This window comes from Dipteris shenzhenensis, chromosome 28 (assembly GCF_047967505.1).
Source record: "Dipteris shenzhenensis isolate YYH24624 ecotype China chromosome 28, Dip_SZ_1.0, whole genome shotgun sequence".
Taxonomy (NCBI): Eukaryota; Viridiplantae; Streptophyta; class Polypodiopsida; order Gleicheniales; family Dipteridaceae; genus Dipteris; species Dipteris shenzhenensis.
The window spans coordinates 35,594,311-35,615,218 of record NC_141623.1 but is presented as its reverse complement, the minus strand read 5'-3'; the positions used below and the strand labels follow the sequence as shown (position 1 = coordinate 35,615,218).

The 20,908-nt window shown below is 46.8% G+C and overlaps 1 protein-coding gene across 4 annotated transcripts in view; it reads right to left on the bottom strand.

Annotated features, from left to right (window-relative positions):
* LOC147883499 (formin-like protein 14) overlaps positions 1 to 20,455 on the bottom strand; it is a 77,806-nt gene extending 57,351 nt beyond the window's left edge. For 2 of the 4 annotated variants that reach the window (XM_087399275.1, XM_087399273.1), the window contains exons 1-8: positions 20,367 to 20,455; positions 19,910 to 20,272; positions 19,108 to 19,811; positions 18,722 to 18,943; positions 17,464 to 18,629; positions 17,157 to 17,292; positions 16,994 to 17,065; positions 12,264 to 12,362 (exon numbers count right to left, since the gene is read on the bottom strand). In XM_087399275.1, the coding sequence (XP_087255401.1) occupies positions 12,264 to 12,362; positions 16,994 to 17,065; positions 17,157 to 17,292; positions 17,464 to 18,629; positions 18,722 to 18,943; positions 19,108 to 19,811; positions 19,910 to 19,982 (2,472 nt within the window). In that variant the 5' untranslated portion in view covers positions 19,983 to 20,272; positions 20,367 to 20,455. Of the gene's footprint in view, positions 1 to 12,263; positions 12,363 to 16,993; positions 17,066 to 17,156; positions 17,293 to 17,463; positions 18,630 to 18,721; positions 18,944 to 19,107; positions 19,812 to 19,909; positions 20,283 to 20,366 lie in introns of all 4 variants that reach the window. The other 2 variants (XM_087399274.1, XM_087399276.1) reach the window with 2 other exon arrangements.
* Between the last annotated feature and the right edge of the window lie 453 nt (positions 20,456 to 20,908).

Here is a 20,908-nt window from a genome sequence, read left to right as displayed (position 1 = left end):
TATGTCACAAAGTCCAAGTCATGTAGATAGGCATGAAGCTATTTTGGACATCCCGGTCCTGAATTAACATAGCCGCTTTTGACACTAATGCCTATAATTGGAGTTTTGTTGTGGTGGTCTCAAGCCAAACGTGAGATCTAGAGACCACAACACGATAGACGAGTCATCGTGGATAGACTCGTCATCGTGTTGACCCACACAAATGGTGACACTTGCCAAACAATGAGCCACCTCTCGGAGACCACAAGGAAGGAGAGTGGGGCCCAAGCAAGCTGCCTAGATGAGCATTAGTAGCATCCTATAGCTGACTTTCTCTCTCAACAACACTAGCATTCACCAAAGCCACTATTCATCTCTTATTTCCTCAATTGCCCAACGGATTTGATCCCCACACAACATACGATGTTTCGAGACCTTGGAGGACAGCTAATCGACTGGTTCCCTTGCAAGGATCTTCCATAGCTCTCCATACCCCCGCTACCCCCTCGCTACCTCTACTACCCCCCCCCGCTACCTCTGCTACCCCCCCCCGCTACCCCCTCGCTAACCCTAGCTACCCCCCCGCTAGCCCCTTCACTAACCCCCCTGCTACCTCGCTACCCCTTGCTACCACTCTCGCTAACCCCCCCGCTGCCTTGCTACCCCCTGCTACCCCTCTCGCTAACCCCCCCGCTACCTCGCTACCCCTCTCGCTACCCCTGCTACCCCTCTCGCTACCCCCTCCGCTACCCCTCTCTACCCCCTCGCTACCCCCCCTCCCCCCCCCCCTTTTTTTTTTTTAAACAGCAGCTTCGATCTCCTGCAATCCCTTCTTTGCCCCCATAATGAAGGGAACAGGGGGATGAGGACTGGAGACTAAGCGGGAGACCCCTCGATCCAAATCTGCATATGCATGGAAATGGGAAAGGGGAACGGTGACAAGACGAAAACACAAAAGCAACTCAATCTGGAGGACTTCAACAAACGCAGCAACCAGAGCGGTTTGACAGTGGACAGCACCACGGCCCAAAAGAAAGGGGCCCACCCAAAGCCCATGCCACTCACCACATCCTCGACCTCTATGGTTACCACCACTATTTCACCACCATCATCGGCCTCATCATCTACGCCACCTCTCCTACATCATCATCACGGGTCTCCTCTCCAGTAGCCTCACCACTGGCCCCACCAGCCATGGCTCCACAGTACTTTCCCCTCGTATCACCTCTACCTCTCAGCCAGCCACCCTTCATCACCTCGTCCGGCCTCGCTACTCCTACATATCGCTCCCCCGCCCAGATCATACTGTCCCCACCCTCAGTACAACCTCAGCAGCCCACCTTCATTCCAACCCATCTCGAGATCCAGTTCCCACCTGAACCAGGACATCTTAGGCCCCCGCCAAATGCTTGGAACTCCCTATTGGCTGAGATACACAGCATCCGGGCCCGTCAGGCAGAGCTGACACATTACACCCAAGAGCAGGCCCGATACACTCAGGAGCAGGCTCGCATTATACACGAGCAGGGCACCCTTATCCAGGGACTCAGACACGACATCACACAGCTTCGAGAGGAGCTCGGGACCCTCAGAGCAACGCCTAGAGGGACCCCAGTCACAGAGATGGAGGCACAAATAGCCACGATACCGTCGGCTATAGCAGAGACGACTAGATGGGTGGACGTGGCAAAACGGGAGCCTGCAAAGGCAACCATTTCAGCCGCCATACAGGAGCAACAACAGAGGGCTTCGAAGGCCCTCAACATCCGGATACGAGGAATCACGCGAGACAGGACCAGCACCACTACAACACCCATGGAGGAGGCGATCACCTTTGTGACCACCACCATGGGGGTCCCCGACCATGGCATAGAGGGAGCATGGTGTGTTGGGAGAGATCCCAACCGAGAGCAGCCCCTAGTCATTCGCTTCAGAGACTCACATGCTCGACTAGCAACACTTCGACGCCGAGTCTCTCTATGAGAGCATCCCACCCTGTCCATGGACGAGGATTTGACACCGCTACAGATTGAGGAGCAACGAGTTCTTCTGTAGTAGCGAGATGTTGCCCGCAAGGAGGGGAAATGGGCCGCAGTCCGAGATGGTAGGTTTTTGACCGGCACCCGTCAGGCTCCCACCCATACTCCCTAGGAGGACGGGGCCTATGAGACTCAGGTTTTTGAGACCCTAGATTGCACCATTTGGAACTGTAATGGTACCTTATGGTCAGACCCAGGGAACTTCTCGGAGTCTTATACAAGACAAGACATAGTCTTTTACACGGAGACACACCAGAGCCCAGAGCGTCCACTACCGATAGTCAGTGGCTACACATGGGAGTCAGCCTTCAGGGATGAGACGAGGGATACAGGAGGAGTCCGAGGATCACGCAAGGTCGCAGTATTATACAGGTCTTCCCTCGCTGGAGCCATCTCCATTGAAAGGAAGGACGCACGCTCCCGATTCATGTGGATCCGGATCCGACGCACAGACACCCATGACCTTTTCATAGCAATATGCTACTTCCCGCCAGACACATCCCACTTCGCCAGAGTGGCACGAGAAGAGGGTGAGACATCACCATATGCACCCTTACATCAAGATATCCCAGACCTTTCAACCCGCGGGAAAGTTCTCCTTGTAGGGGACTTCAACACCAGGACGAGTACGCGATAGGCACCATTCCTGGACCTCTGAGACGACTCTATCATGCTGCCAGACATGGACCTAGACAGAGCAAGTATGACCAGGACCTCATCGGACCGACACGGGCCTATTACACCATATGGACACGCGCTCCTTGATTTGGGCAAGATGCATGATCTCATCATCTACAACGGGCTCGATCTATGGCCCTCCTCAGGTGGTTTTACTTGCTTCCCACACCGGGGGGGGGGGCACTAGTGTAGTAGATTACATCATGGGATCCCCTACCTTCACTTCATATATCACCGACTTCAACGTAGCACCACTCCCTCCAGGAGTTGATCACACATACCTATTCTTCACTATCGCCACCCCACGCTAGCCACACCACACACACCATATAAGAAGCACGACACCTACCACGACATACACTTTGATCACAGCCTCTCACCGGCCTACTCTGGATGCCTAAACAAACTCCTAACCTACATCGATCACATACCACTCATAGAGGACCGTGCTGCCCTGATTAGTCGCACACTCCACGAGGCTGCCCTCCAAATCTTTCCCCACACCACACGGTCCACTAGACCACCACCTCTTGGTTCTGTACCCTGCAACAATTGGTACGATGTAGAGTGCAAGGCTTATCGCCGACAGCTCCGACTTGAAACCAGATGTCACCTCCCGAACACACCAGACACGGTACGCAAGTACCAACGTCTCGTACGTCAAAAGAAGCAGGCTTTCCTTCGTCAAAATGAGGAGGCGCTGCTGCACATCTTGTACAACAACAACTCTAAGGATTTTTGGCGGAGATTCCTTGAGCGTAGGTCCTCATCACCCCTCACCGGCACGAGAGTCTGGCACACGTATGCACACCATCTATATGATGTCCCACACCAGCCCACTCCAGACCTCATACACACACCTCATCCCACCACTTACACATTGTTCACCAAAGGGGGAGTCAAGGACGCGACATTGAAACTGCACAATGGCCGAGCTAAGGATCACGAGGGGCTATGCACTGAGTTTATCACATATGGGATCAACACATTAGCCCCGATCCTAGCAAAGCTATTCAATGACGCTGTTTGCCTTGGCTTCCCTAGCACTTGGACACTCAACACCATCACCCCCATCCACAAGATAGGGGATCCCATGGACTCGAGTAGACTATCATGATTGGACATGTGATGTCTAAGATCTATGCAGCTGTATTGGATGCATCGGTCAACCTGTTCGCAGAGATGAGAGGGCTCAGAGCAGAGGGTCAGGCCGGTTTCAGGCAAGACCATGGGACTATGGATCACATACTCACACTCAGGAGTGTCATTAAGGAGACCAGATCACAGAAGGAGAGGGTATACTGTTGCTTTGTGGATTTCTGCAAAGCCTTTGACACAGTACCTCGAGCTTGTCTTATCACACGCCTACAGACACTGGGATTTGATCAGGAGATCATTTGGGCAATCATGCCACTGTATGAGAGAGTCTCAGGCCGAGTTCGTACAAGCGTAGGTTGGACAGATGAGATCCCGAGTACCATAGGGGTCAAACAGGGTTGTCCCTTATCTTCGACCCTGTTTGGCCTCTACATCGATGAGCTTAAGACTTTCATGGGGACGTTCGGAGGGACCGGTTGCTCACTTGCTGGGATCATCATTAGGATTCTTCTTTATGCAGATGATGTGGCACTCTTGTCGTCCACACCTGAGGGGCTCCAACGACACCTAGATGCACTGCAGGCTTTTTGTTTACCCCATGATTTGGAGGTCAACCTTGGCAAGACCAAGGTCATGATCTTTAACACCTCTCGAGCAAACATGCAACGGAAGCAGTTTACTTTTACTTTGGGTGGGTCACCAATTGAGATCGTATCCTCATACACTTACTTGGGGGTCATCTTCTCCGGCCCGATCTTCACGATGAGACCAACGATGTAGGCCAGACTGAGCAGAGGATACGCCTCACTGACTCGGCTAGAGAGACAGTGCTTTCACTCCCACTTCCAGGACCCTCAGACCAAGGCTCTTCTCTTCAACTCCTTGGTCCGACTAGCCGGTATGTATGGCAGCCCTTGTTGGGGGCCTGACATGTCAAAGATAATGTGGACACGAGTGGAGCACTTGCAGATCCTCATGCTCTCACGGATGATCCGGGGGAAACCATCTGTACCACATCACATCATTCAGGCCAAGTTTGGTGCTTCTCCACTCCAACTAGATGCAGCCTTTCAGACCATCACATATCTACACCGGGTTAGATCATATGGGGACTGCACATCAGGGAGACAGAGGTTGCCATGGTTGGCTCTAGATTCCTCCATGAGGTTGGCAGCAGAGGGAGACGAGCGATGCTGGTATACACGGACTCACAAATGGTTTGTGAGACTAGGGTTCCACATCGATAGGATACCTCCTTTTCTGTACAGTTTAGATGCCCCTCTAGTACTCCCACTCACCATCCCGATTGGGCCACATACCAACCAGATCATTCGATAGGATCTCCTGCAACTACATACCTTCAGGACCTGGTTGGAGCCGAGGGAGCTTCCAGTGAAGCTGGGTTTCTACAGAGATTATTGTCTTCGCATTTCGGAGAAGGGATTCATCACACCACCGGGGTACACTGAGCTTCATATGCCTCACTCACTACACATCTCCATCGGACAATTTCGAGTATCATCACACCGCCTCCGCATAGAGAGCGGCACTTATGCATATTGTGCGACTGTCAGGAGGTTGAGTCGGAGGAGCATTTTATTTTCAGGTACCCAATGTACTACGAGATCCGAGGTCGCTACCACTGCCTCTTCAGAGACGGCTCCGGGCTCCTTTCCAGATTCCTCACCTACCCAGATCAGAGATGCCTCGCGGCCTTCATTCACAAGAGAGTCCGATATAGAGAGTACTTACTCAGGCAACAGGGCTTGGCCACATCATCAGACACCTCTCAGAGCAGGATCACAGAGTTCTTCCCATCGAGTGACATTGATCGTCCAGTCTCTAGCCGCCGACATGACAAAGACCCCGACCCAACGATCGTAGCACGACACACGAGACATCGAGGGGACACACAAATCACTCTAGGGGACCTCCCATCATTGTTTAGACCCAAGATACGTCCCACGGGAGTCACGGCGGCTCTGGTCTTGCGTCGAGCCTCATCCAGGAGACCGAGACACACGGCACCCCTTGACGGGCACCAACGTCCCATCACCGACTATGCACCAGCCAGGGGGACATGACATACGAAGGATTCCGCTCCACATCCAGATGTATTTGATTATGTATGATCAAACTTAGAATTCAGCACGGGTGATGATGCTCATTTCAGTAGCTCCACCCTTACTGTGATTTGTATCAGGTATTCTTTCAGTCTCATAGACCCATCGGTTTTCCGAAGACTCTAATAAAATTTCTTTCTTTCTCATGGGGATGGTTATGCTAGGCTAGGTATGGATGAAGGAGGAAGATGACCCAAAAACAGCCTTTAGAACTAAACGTGGTCTATATCGGTTCAAGATGATGGCATTTGGCCTCACTAATGATCCAACAACCTTCCAAGCACTCATGAACAAGATACTACAGCACTATCTCTACAAATTTGTCCTGGTTTTCTTTGATGATATACTCATTTACAGCAAGTCTGAGGAGGACCATTCCCATGCGTGTAAAGTAAGTCCTTGAAGTATTGAGAACCCACCAACTCCTTGCCAAGGCTAGCAAGTGCATATTCATGGCTAATGAAGTGGAGTACCTTGGTCATATAGTCAACAGCAAGGGAATAAGAGTGACCCAAATGAGGTCAAGTGTAAGAGAACGGCCATGCCCTCACAATAGAACTCAGTTAAGGGAAATTCTACGGCTAGCATCCTTCTATAGGAGGTTCATTAAATACTTTGCAAAAATAGCAGGTCGCCTCAAGAATGAGGTCTTTTTCTAACAGCCACTGCAGAGAAGAGTTTCCGAGACCTAAAGGATGCTTTGGCTTCACCACCCATCCTCGTGTGCCTAGATTTCTCTCAACCATTCACCATTGAAGCTGATGCTAGTGGTATAGGCCTGAGGGCAGTGCTAAAGCAAAGCAATGGTACAATAGCCTATGAAGCTAGTAATAGGTCAAAAAATGTAGTAAGCTCTTGTGCATTGTACATAATAAAGGGCAGGCACATAGATATGCACTTTTATGTTTTGGTGTAGGTTATGGGATACCAGAGACTACTTCTGGAACTATGATGAATGGATGTATATATTTCAAGATAAACAAAAAATGTTTTTTTGCAGGGGCACATGGAAAATGATGAGAAGCAGTGTGGGTACACCCATATCCAGAGCATTTGTGGTATCCAATGTGTGACGGGAGTTTTTTGTGTGTGACTTGATATATGTTCTTTTATTACCTTGTGTCTTGGGTTTCCTTTGTTATGAGTGGTTTCCATTTGTTGGGGCCCATATGAGTATCCCGTGTATCAAGGATGGGTTCATTATATGTGATAGATTGTGGGTAAGTGCTGGCTTGAAGGGAATGTGCATTAAATGTGAATGTGGGGCATTTTTCGCCTTGATGTATGTTTTTTGGAAAAGGGAAAGAGAGTGGTTTAATTCATGAGATGAGGTGGCCAGCAAATGTGGGAGTTTTGTATGGATGTGCAAGCTGGCTACGTGATCAGGTGAAACGCTCAAAGAAAGTGGGGAGCTGCCATGTTACGTGGTGGAAGGTTGCTAGAGTTTCCAAAAGGGTGATGGATCCGTGGCTGTCTCAAGGAGGAGGTTGGCATGAAAATGAGAGAGATCCTAACATCATAGAAGAGGAGAAGTGCGATGGGAGAAGGAGGGAGTGTGGTTGCAAAGAAACGCACTTCAGCGTGACGTCCTCGTCTTCTTCAACGATGGTGTTCTAAGGGAACTAGACTCATCGTGAGAGTAATGAAAGGCCAGTTGCTAATTGTGATTCGTTCTAAGGGAACTGAACAACTTCTTTGTGATACGTTCTTGATGTTGTGATCATTTGCTGATTTGATCGTGGGATATTTCCTGAGAAGAAGGCTTGAGTAACGGGCTGGTTCACAACAATGGTTTCACGATCGAAGGGAAAATGTTCTTGCTGTTGAATTGAAAGGTGCTCCTACGTCATTCTCTGATTGACTCTGATTTCCTAATAGTAAGAGAGAAGAACGACTTGATGCTGGTGTCTTTTGTCCGTTGGTGTGGCGTGAGAATGATCAGTATGCCAAATGATTGATCGAATTGCTTTGAGTCAAGAGTTTGTCAGGTTGCTGGCTGAATTACTAGATTTGGGAGTTCATTTGAGATTCTCCTTGGCTACTCTTCTGAAGTGACTGGATGGCGATAAGGCACAGGCAGTTTAATACAGGCGCTGATTTGTCTATGGATCTACCTACGACCACGTGATTGGTGGGTTGCTGAGTTGACGAGGAAGCTTGATCGCTAACTTGTGTACGTCATTAAAAGAGTTTTCTTGCTGACTCCAAACATCTATGAAGCTGTACGTGATTGGTTCCTGATGCAAATACAGAGAGACTTTTCCCAGTGAGCTGTGGGTTCATTTCCTATATTTTGCTGTTTCTTGTGCTGTCAGAAGGTGCTTGTGGGTGTTACGTTATCCTGAGATTGCTTTTTTTTTTTTGGATTGGTGGTTCGTGGGCTTTCTACTTTGTATCTGGGAAAGATTTCAATGAGTTTGTGTCTGGCACGATTCCTGTAATTTTGGATCCATGCTTTGGATGGTGTGCTAAGCTCCTATCACTTGGAGCCAGAACACACTACAATTCTGATTCCATGATTGCCCCGGCCTCAATATCTTCCAGTCTGAAGATTATCTGTTGTTTTTTAGCTGTGTTCCTCTTTTGTTTTATCACCAGAAGCTTGATGACAAGAAGCTGACCTACCACATTTATGAGCAGGAAATGCTAGCCATATTGCAGGCTATCAAGAAATGGCATCCCTACATATATGGGAGTCATTTTAAGGTAAAGACTAATCATAAAACTCTCAGATATTTCTTATCCCAGTCCAACCTATCTCCCAAATAGAGAAGGTGGCTTTCCGTTGTGCAAAACTATGATTTTGGCATTGAATAAAACGTTGGGAAAGAAAATATAGTGGCTGATTCACTTTCTAGGATGTAAGCATGCACTTTATCCTCTTTTACAGAAATCTACAAGAATTGGATCCATGGAATTCAAGAGGAAAGATCCAGCAGCTGCAACTTTATTTCAAGACCTGCAGGACCCCAACTGCCTTGACCATCACATTACAAGTTACATAAAGGGCTCAGGGTATAAGCTACTGGTGCTGCAGGAGGTGCATTCTTCACCCTATGAGAGAGTGAAGCAAAGTTTTTATTGGAAGGGGTTTTGGAAGGATGTGTACAACCATGTGCAGTGCTGTTACACATGCCAGCAAAACAAAGAATTAAACCTCAGCCCAGATGGTCTGCTCCAACCTCTACCTATTCCAGAAGGTCAATGGACACACATATCCATGGACTTTATCATGGGTCTACCTGTGACTCCTAGAGGCTGGAATAGCATTTATGTTGTGGTTAATAGGCTCACAAAGGCTGCACACTTCATACCCACCAAAACTCAATATTCAGCCTCCATGATTGCTTCCCAACTTACGGAAAATGTCTTCAAATTACATGGATTGCCATAGGATAGTGAGTGACCGTGATGCCGACTTCATGGGGCATTTTTGCCAGGAACTGCTGGTCATCCTCAAACTGATGGCCAAACAAAGGGTAAATAGGTGGCTGGAAGAAGACCTCAGACATTTCTGTTTTAAAACTCAGACAGAGTGGCTTCATGTAGCTGAATTCTGCTATATAGTATTAAACATTCCTCAATTGGGTAAGCCCATTTGAAGCTATGTATCGTTGCAAAGTTCATGTACCTTCCACAGTTGTTGATAGTGCAATGACCAACCAACAAGCAAAGGATGATCTGGCCCACATGACTGCTCTACTACAGCAATGCAAGGAGAATATGATTAAGGCCCAAGCCCATGCAAAACTGTATACAGATCAGCATCAAAGAGAACTCTACTTTGAGGAGGGGGATCATGTATTCCTAAGGCTCCACAAATCGATGTATGCATCTCTGAAGAGGAATACAAATGTCAAGCTTGCCCATAGGTATTATGCACACTATAAGGTGATTAGTAAAGTTGGTGAAATGGGCTATCAGTAGGAGCTTCCTCCTACTACCAGAGTTCATAATGTTTTCCATATTTCACTAAAAAAATGCCTCGTTCCAACGGAGAAGAATTAACCCCTATGGATGAGGCGGGCCACATTGAGTATATTCCAAAAAACATTAGTGCTTTAGAGAGTGTTGAGAAATAAGTCCTATGTGGAGTACTACATCAAATGGAGAGGCCTACCTCATGATGAGTCTTCCTCTATTGTAGAACAGTACCCCTATCTCCTCAATTTCAGAGGTTTGAATACCATTGTAGCTGCATGAAGCTCATTTACTTCTCCTGCTCTTTCAGGAATCAGAGGCTACTAAAAATTTGGGACAAATTTTTTTGGGGAGGTAGTTAGCTAGCTAGCAGTCTGTTAAGTAGTCTTTTTACTAGGCTGATGGGTTGTTGCCACACGGTACTTGGGGACCTATCCCATAAGCAATATTGTATCTGCAGCCAGTCTGGAACTATAAATAGGCTGCTATACTTTATTTGTATATATCACTGATATTCAACTTTCAATAAGGTGACTCTAGCAGCTGAGTACTTGCTCAAGCTGAACTCTGAGAAGAAGACTCTCTACCTGTCCTTGTGCAGCCCCTCACAAGTCCTGTGGTAGGCCCAGCCCATGACCTGCACTTTCCCCAACTAATGATGGTACTTTTGCTGTTCACCCTGCAGTGCTTTCCTAGCCTAGCTTTCAATGTCAGTTGCACATTTTCCCCACTTCAGTTCTGGATTCTACTCACTATTTAGGGATGATCACAGAACCAGAAACTGTTGCACCTTGTTTACTTGTTTCATGGCCTTCACAACAGTAAGTTTGTAGTTCGTTACCAGCCGTGTATGATGGAGCTTTTGATTTATGAAGCTGCTGCACAATGATTCCAGCAGAGACTATTCCCCAGGAAGCATCCTCCTTCAAGAGTGTTGAAAGCAGTCCCTGCAGTGATAATGCAAAGGCAAATGCCTTGTACTTTTTCATTTCTCCTAGGAAAAAAAAAATATTTTTAAGACGATAATACAAGGGCAAGGTCTCAATCCTATGAAAAATGCATCATCCCGAAGTAACACCTAGACTAATCAGAAATACAAGACGGAAAGCAATACCAAAGAAACCAACTCTGGCCTCCCATGATTTTCCATGTTTGGACCACCTGATAGCTGACCTAGTAAAATTTGGCACAACCTGGAAGGCTGTGTGTATCACACAGATAGTGGCATCAGCTCAGAGGGTGCCAACGAGGTGGGGAAAGAAAGTGTTTTGTTTTTTGTTTCTGTTGTTTTGGTTTTGGGCAGGATGGGGAGGGGGAGAGCGGCGGAGTTATATTTCAGGGCCCTATAATGTGGACTTTTTGGATGTCCTATGCTGTGGACATCCTTATTGCCCTACTTGATATGCTCATCGTAGTACACAAACCGAACAATTCAAAGGCTAAACCGATGCACAAAAAGACCAAAGTGGATTCAAAGGTAATATACCTAGATGAATCCAGGAACATTCCCAAACTCATCCTCTAAAAACACAACATAGTGCAGTTTCAATCTCATGAGAGTCACTCACAAGGTTGAAAACCATAAACTCCATCATGCGTAGCAGGGACTAGCTACTATGACATCCCCACTGACGTCATCAGCGCCCAACAGTGGGTGTAGACCATAGTATAAAAATATGCTCTCACACATACAAATCCACACACCCACACATACTTGAGCATCCATTTATACAAAGTCTTCGTACTGAGTTTCTGTCGGCACTCCGGAGGTGAAGGGCAGACTCAGCCATGATGAAGGCTAGCACTAAAGGAGAAGGCTAATCAAAAGGTAGTCCAAAATCTCTTCATTCAAGCTACAACTGCTTGTGAAGTCTAAACATTTTCATTTTAGTCTCTCCTCAACGAGCATCTAAATCTAAATCTAGCTGATAGGGCAACGCACCATTTAAGATAGAAAGAATTATCACAATACTAGCAGGCCGCAACTTGGACGAAAACTTCACAAGGTGAAATTTGCATGTCCGCTAATACGGCAGAAGCATATACCTAGATGAATCCAGGAACATTCCCAAACTCATCCTCTAAAAACACAACATAGTGCAGTTTCAATCTCATGAGAGTCACTCACAAGGTTGAAAACCATAAACTCCATCATGCATAGCAGGGACTAGCTACTATGACATCCCCACTGACGTCATCAGCGCCCAACAGTGGGTGTAGACCATAGTATAAAAATATGCTCTCACACATACAAATCCACACACCCACACATACTTGAGCATCCATTTATACAAAGTATTCGTACTGAGTTTCTGTCGTGAGTTCTACTACATGCTCCCTAACCAAAAGTATATACATTTATAACATCAAAATTGCTGATTTCTAACAAATAATAGAATATGATATGACATATCAGGGAAGATACCTTGAGTAGATCAATCTCCTCCTTTGTAGGGACAAACTTAATCAGATTCTCAACCTGGTCAACATCTAATATGGATCCATCCAAAGCCAAAATAGCGGCCTGTGACAAAATATGCATCCAATCAGGGCATGCATTGACCACAATATTGATAGAGATGCTTTAGACCACTATTAGATGAGATCTTCGAACTCAAATCCACATGCATACCACAATGTATTATGCCATCACAACTCTCACAAAATCTCAAGTCCCACATTTTATTTACTTGGAATGAAAAAGAGTTTCCACAAAAAAAATTGCAGTTCAAGTGTTTTAAATTTATAATGTATGACCCCAATAATAACCATAGTGAGACTTCTCCTCTAGAGCCAGCGTACAATATCACAAAATTGCTTTTGCCCAATTCTAGGCTCAGGGTTATTCTTGCAGGCAGGTTTTTAGATTGCAAGCCACCTATGAAGGACTTTCACAAGCTTTCAAACTGAAGCTTCGAGTCTAAAATATCTTACACAGAACCTGCTACTGACAATCTAACAAGCAAACTTTAGCACAATTTGCTTTTACAAGGTGTCCTATTGGGAAACAGGACGAATCAAATCACAAGCAGCATAGGAATTATCCTGAAAGCTTGAAGTAAGAGCAGCAAGAGAAGGATCTAAGTATGTTTACATGTAGACAAATACCAAATAGAATGTTTACAGAACAAGACCACCATGATAGGATGAATCTCTCTCAACAGCTCAAGGAGATGGAGATGATCAAAAAAAGATAGAAAAAGGGCATGTGTAAAGCATGGACAGGTCATTACAAAAGGGAGCAAAGGAGGAGGTAACCATGCATAGGGACTCGAGACCCTCAGAATCGAAGTATGGAATGTGGGCAGATGGTCACTATATGTCCCTAGACAAGGCCCTAGAATTATATCAAAGACCGATAAGATCATAGTATTGGAGACATGGGAGCATGAGGGCAATGAGATCCCAGAATGCAAGGTTTCTCAAAAGTCGATACACACAAAAAAATACATAGGAGAATGAGAGATGACATTCAAAATTAACAAAGAATGGGAGAACTCAGCTATGGTAATAAAGACGACCCACATAGATAATACAGGCATGGCAGGGGTTTCAATGCACGAATGGGATCAAGGCAGGCCATCATTATAGTAGAAGGGAGAGACTAGGGTGGAAGAGGACATCAGAAGATGCAAGAGAAGCCACTGTCATGGGAAACAGTTGCTCACTCTATGTGGGAGCTTCAGACTTCAAATATGCAATGGCTCTCCCTGTTTTGAAGGACATGGGAGGCTGCATATGTATAAACCCCATAATTCAGTCATGATTGACTATACGATTATAAGGCCAACCACAAGACTTGTCATGCAGCCTCCACCACCTACTTCATTGACCGCTTACTTTTTCTCGCGGCGCCGGCTCTTCCCTGTCCAAGGGAAAGCGGTCGAATGCTTGCCAGAACTTAATCCAAGCCTGGGCATTACTGCGCAGATTCTGCTTCCGAAAACAGCAGGGGTCAGCCCCCAAGGGAGCGTAAGTACCTCAGGATTGATGACAAGACATCAGAGTACAGGATCGAAGGAACACGACCAGCTGTACAAATCAAAAATCCACAGCATCCCCGTTTGAGGATAGACTCTAAAAAGGCTCACATATATGAGCAGGAAATAGAAAAGGCAATATCCCAATGCAGGGTGCCCCATACCTTTAGAGAAAATCATGCCTTTTCCATCAAAGCAGAAAATGATATCATAACTAAAGAAGACATGGGGAAAGGGCTGAAAAAGCTAGTAGATGGGAATGATTTACACAAGCGCTAGTTGCAAAGATGCTAACATAAGGTGGAGAGAAAACAAAGAAAATGCTCACCAAGCTTATGAGAGGAGACAGTAGGATGGCAAAAAATTACCATATAATCATGGTAAGTAGCCTAATAACAAAGCTATATGGCACTATCATTGCACTCGTATTGACCAAAAAATCAGTGAATGGGCGGAGACACAAGGAGTCGAGGCACCATCCCCAAACACTCGACAACAGACCATCTGGTCACCATAACGGCTGCATCGGAGGGCAGCAAACATAAGAAAGAGGCCTGTTTTGTAGACTTCAAGAAGAAAGCATTCCTCACAATCGTCTCACCAGCTGCGGATTGAGGCTGGGAGAGCGGCCAGCATACCTAGAGAGCAGCGGGTCTGCAAATTATGCACAATGGGGGAGGTCGAGACAGAGGAGCATTTTCTATGTGTTTGTCCAGCCTACTATGAGATCTGAGGGCAATACCACTATCTCTTTCAGGAGGGGCTTCGCTTCGGACCACTCACTCGACTGATACATTTCCCCGACCACGTTTGCATTGGGCTCTACCTGATTGAGATGCGGAGACACGGAGATTCCCTTGTGCGGCAGGCCAGAGATCAGCTACAATCGATGCCTCAAGACACCGAGCTAGACTGAGCACAGACACGCGTCGCTGATTTTTACGCATCCAAGCCAACACCAGATGAGATCGAGGGGGAGTAGCTTGAGGAGACGAGAGCACTATGGATCAACAGTGAGGCCCGTCACCACGATGTTGCTGGACAAGAGACACGGAGACCACTCACGACACATGGGATGACCAGAGCAAGCACAATGGAGATTCGACCTATCTCAACCCTCCTCAAAGGAGACCGCCAGAGACGAGGCATTACTCTCGATGTAGCCCATCAGATAAGAGATCCAGGAGAGCGCACCCCCCACCACCGGGGGAGACAACCCGACAGACACAAATACGTAAGCTCTTTACATCACATCAGAGGACCATCAGGGAGCCTGGTTATATAGAGCCTCCACATGTATTTGGAGCTCTGGTTCTTAGCAGTTGATTGCTCCCCTTTTTTTCCTACTATATATTTTGTACTAGCTTTTTGCATTTTTAGCACTTAGTACTCAGCAAGGGCCTTAGTGAGCCCTTTGCTTCAGCCCACAGTGGCTTGTATAGGTTACATATATCTTGTATCTTGTCTCATAGACCTGCGAGGTCTCCTGAAGACGTTAATACACCTTTCTTTCTTTCTTTCTATATATATATATATATATATAGAGAGAGAGAGAGAGAGAGCGATCACAGCAACACGTCACAGACTTCTATGCATTTGAGTCAGCTCCAAGCTAGCTGATATGAGGGCAGTTTGGATCAGCATAGAGAGCCAACACCGCTACCGAGAGAGGGACGCAGAGACTACACGCAACACGGAGAGTGACTAGAGCACACACTATCGAGGTCTAGCCTATCTCAATACGCGGACAACGGAGCCTCCAAACACATGTCCAACAACAAGAACTAGTTCAAGGAACTACAACATATGTTGGGTAGCATAAACATGATCATCCAAACCAAACAGTCATGAGTGAATTGATTTAGAGGCCAAATAAGCCCGAAATAAACATTCATATATATGCATGAGCATTAATAAACAATACATTATGTCATATACATGCCATTCATAAGAACATTTCCAACTTGGTGATTGGCCAATAGATCTGGAAGCCAAGTCATAGGGGTGAGTGGCAACAAAGCTAAGTCTATGTATGGAAAAATAAGACATTACATGTGTGCATACATGTGTGCGCATGTGCGTATGCAAGAAAGCGTGTGGGGGTGGGTGGTTGGGGGAGGGGGGGGGGGTTCAATATTGGGCAATATGGACTTTATGGAAGGATCGTAACCATCGAATCTTTGGTGATCCCTCTTTCGCTAAATATCAGTTCTCCCCAGCATCTTTAAGGCAATCTCTTTATGATTGTCTACAGGCACTGGATATAGATTATCCTACTTTCTTGTTATATAATGATATCTTCTGATGCTTTGTAACTGGCTGTCCCTTTTCGTGGGACTGTTCTTTGTAATTAAAGGAGAAATGGATTTCACCCAAAAAAATGTGTGTGTGTGTGTGTGTGTGTGTGTGTGTGTGTGTGTGATAAAGTAAAGCACTAAGGGGACATCCCTGTCTGACCGATCTGCCCAAATTCCATGGCTGAGATAAATGATTACCCAAAATGCATTGAGCAGACGAATCAATGTACAGCCAATAAATTGAATGTACTACCTTGGGCCCAAAACCCATCCGTGTCATTGTCTATGCAATGAAATTCCATTGAACAGTATCAAAAGCTTTTGCTATATCCACCTGTAGAATGAGGACATCTTGCTCTGTGTACTTGGTATACTCTATGGCTGTCATTGCATTTGCAATGTTATCATAGATCTGCCTTCTGGGCACAAATCCATACTGATGTGGATGGACACCATCATAATCTGGCATATTTGCAACAACAGTTCACTCAGCCCTATGAGTTCTTCAGAGCCTCCTTAAGGCAATCTATTTATGATGCCTATAAGGATGGTGACCTGGACAGGACTTGCTTGGAGATAGTTTACTCTTGCTTTTGATAGAGACTCTCTGCTTTTGGAGAGACTCTTTGTATTACCTGACTTTGTAATATAAGCTACTCGAATTACCCCCCAAAAAAAAAAAAGTGTGTGTGTGTCCTTTGATTGCTTGCAAATGCGCTGCATAGATCATGATGTATATCTAGCATACACTGAGATTTTCAGCTGATGTAATTTCGGCTGCCTCGTTTTGAGGTCGCTACTCTTGTAACATAATCAATCAAAAGTTTTCACTTTAAAAAAATGTGTGTGTGTGTCTGTGAGAGAGAGATTTTCATTACCATTACATCTGGCAGGGGCATCTTGACTTTGGTAAGCATGATCCCACAGTTATTTGCCCTTCGCACATCAATCTGTAGCCAGAAAACTAATTTCTATCAGAAGACAGCCAGGTCGACAAGTGTATCATAGCACATCTTCGCTGTATTCACATATTTGCCTTACCAAATGTACTTTCTCCTGTTTAGCTCCAAGTGAGGCACGACGTCCCCCTGGCCTGTCACCAGCACTTCCAGTAACTTGCACTGGCACGGCTGCAGAGAAGAGGCTTTCCAACTCTGACATATCGATCTCAGGACCTCTGACAGACAACTCATGAAAATCATATTACAATCAATTATGAATGCAGTAGGGCTTCCAATAAGATTTTTAAATGTATCGAGCACAATGACTCTCAAAAAAGCCATCACAGACCCCAGCTGATTTTAGATATAGGACAGCAGGACTTCTATAGGAGAGCAAGCATTCTTACTTGGATTGGTCATCCAACCTCTGAGACTCTGCCCACAGACTGCCCTGCACTGCCCTGGTCACTTTCACCCAGTGTAGTGGTTTCAAAGAGGTTTTTTTGAGAGTGGTGGGAGGTGCAGGTGATGTATTTTGTGTAGCTGATGAGGAGGAAGGTGCTCCCTTAACACTTCCAAAGGGTGGGGCAGGTGGAGGTGGACCTCCACGAGCTTTCGAGGGGGCTGGAGGTGGAGGTGGTCCTGCTTTTCCTGGAGGCATAGGTGGTGGAGGAGCACCACCAGATCCTTTTTTCCCTGGCGGAGGGGGAGGTGGAGGAGGTCCTTTCCCTCCTGGAGGAGGGGGAGGTGGAGGTGGACCTTTACCTCCTGGAGGTGGGGGAGGTGGAGGAGGCCCTTTTCCTCCTGGAGGTGGGGGAGGTGGAGGAGGCCCTTTTCCTCCTGGAGGTGGGGGTGGGGCTGGAGGTGGGGGAGGACCTTTTCCTCCTGGAGGTGGGGGAGGAGGTGGAGGAGGACCTTTTCCTCCTGGAGGTGGGGGAGGACCTTTTCCTCCTGGAGGTGGGGGAGGAGGTGGAGGAGGTGCCTTTCCTCCAGATGGTGGTGGTGGTGGTGGTGGTGGTGGTGGTGTACCTCTGCCACTAGGGACTGATACTGGCAGCAGTGGCGGGGGTGGTGGCGGCGGCAGGGCAGAGGGGGCAGCACCTGATGTAACGGGCCGGGAGGGTACTGAAGGCAGGACAGCTGAGCTAGGAGGGTGTGGTGGAGGAGCACCCAATGCAGAGGTAGAGGAAGAAGCATCCTTGGGTTGACCATCTGAGATAGAGGGCTGATGTAGTCCTGAACTTAAATTCTGCTGCTGGGATGGTTTTGAGGGCTCTTGTTCTGAGCCAATGGCCATCTGGTCAGCTTCATCTTCAAAGATAGGATCCCTAAAATCAGATTTTGATTCTTCGGGAAATATCTTTCCCACTCTTTCTGAAAATCCATTCACTGCAGAAATCTGCCGCAGAAAGCGAATAGCTGCATCTTCCTTGCCATCAGTCCAATCCACGTTGTTGAAAAGCTCCTGCACTTTGGCAAAAGCTTCCATTGGGAGACCACCTTTCTCTTCACCACCTAGGATTGCCACTGGAACTGTGGGAGCACATGAAGTGTCCATGTCAGTGAACAGCACCTGTGCACACAAACAAGAAGCGCATGAAGACAATGAGATGTGCATATCTACAAACTAACAGAATTTGAGCATCCATCATTTCATTGACTCACTTCTGCTCGAAAGTCCTTTGTAAACCGCTCCTTAGCATCCCAAAGTACATCTATATCATCTTTACCAAGCATCAGGATATTTGATCTAATGAACGCTGTATTGAACATAACACGAAACATCATTTGCTCTCTGTCTAGATCAGCATCGATGTGAATACACTCCAATACAACATCGCCTTGCACGCCACACTGAATGTCAATCTTTACAACATCACAGTCAACCTGAAGGACACAGACAATCCAATGATCACCAGCTTTAACCATTTCATGTTTCTTAATTATATCGGAGAAAACATGTCAGGTAATTGTACGGATGGAGCATTCTGCTTCACTGATCAAACAAACATAATCAACCAAAGGACCTGCTTACACTCAAATCTGCTCACCTGTCTGAAGTGCCGCACTGATTTGTTTTTTTTCCCCATGTTGAACAGTGTTTGTGTGGTCCGATCACCTTTTCCCTGTGGATCTAAACCATATATTCTGACTATTGGCCTGCAACCCCCTTCTGCATCAAAACTTGGAACCACTCGAAGGATAAGGCAGTCAAGTACGAGAGCTCTGTCGGGGGGCGGCCACTCTGGTGATATATTTCTTCGTGCTACATATTGTAGGTAACGTAGCTGCGAAGGTATTGGGTTTAAGGGGGTGAGGAGCTGTATCAAGCCCCTCGGAGCTTCTCTATAGAGCATATCCAGGGTTTTCTGTTCACCGGTATGGAGTTTCCTGTATATGAGAAAACCTGAGAGCATGAAAGCTAACGTAGGCCAACCGCCCCTCTCACAGTGCATTAGAACAATATTTTGGTGGCCTTCCAAGGAGATCCAGCTATCACTGGAGCGCATGAAATGATGTATCATCTCCAAGGACAAAATAGGGCATCCCTCGTACTGCCTAGGATAATCCATGACAGTCATATCGTACTGCGATAGAATGTCTGTCAGCTGGCTCTTCCTCTCTCCTTCTCTGAAATTGAAGACGAGAAAAGAGGAATCTGGAAATTGCTCATGTAGCTGTGTAGCGATCTGGCGCATGTGAATCTTGTGAGTCTCGTCGTCGAGGACGTCTGTAGAGAAGCACGTATCGAATACTGCAGTGCAAAAAATAATCTTTAGCACAGCAACGTGCGCAAATCCCGAAGCGATACTTTTACAAACAGCTGAGATTCAGATCTTCCGATCCTCTTACCGTAAACCCTCTCTGTGATCTCAAGAAGTCCATCGGGAGGCTTTCTGTAGAAGAATCTGCGAAATAATGCCATCCTCACATGTGAGGGAGGCGCGAGCGTTCCGCCAAATTCCCACTTTTCCTTTCAATTCTGATAGTTTTGAGAACAATCGCCTGTGTTGTAAGAAAGTTTGTCGGCACGGCACGTATCTTCCGAACTTCGACACTAAGGCAAATGTCAGCTGAGGACGATGCAATTTGTATGTTGCAAACTCCTCTAGGAACCTCTTCTGCTGCAATATGCCTCCTCGCAAAAATTCTATTTTTACTCCTTAATGGCGACTAAATTCATCAAATCCAAAGCCCCAGCGGAGCTCCTTGTAACTGCGATCAGCTGACTACAACTCGTTATATGATATTGCCCTCGCATCAAGGCTGACGATGCAGGACGCAAAGAGTTTGCGCCAAGAAAGCGTACCTGGATGGCAGGGCGGTCTGCGGGTGCGGGAATCCTTGGCAATCTGCTCGGAGTTGGCAGGCGAGAAATGTAGGAGGACGGGGCCACAGACGGGTGAATTTTCAACTTCTACTGCTGCACGAAACCAGCCACGACAGCGATGCACCGAGGCTCCAGCGGGCAGCGAGCTGCTTCTTATTGTGCTTCCTGAGAAACAAGAGCAAGAGAGACATGAGAAAATTTTCATCTCTAGAACAAAAACAGGAAGGATTCGCCATAGCCAGGGATCAAGACCTGCGAGGAAAAAGAAGAAAACGAACGAATCGACAAAAGAGAAGAGACGTAAGAAGGGGAAGGCGTGAAGCGGAACGAGCATGGAAAATTTCGATCAGAGATGCGGCATGGAAACAGAAAAAGCGAGGAAGAAGCAGGATTGTGAGGAAGGATCCGCCATAGCCAGCGACCTTCGAAGCTTTTCTAGTTTTCTTTTGTTTTGCCGGAGAAGACGATCCCCAAAACTCGCCTTTGATCCCTCCTCCATCAGGGGTCCCTTCCTCCCCGCC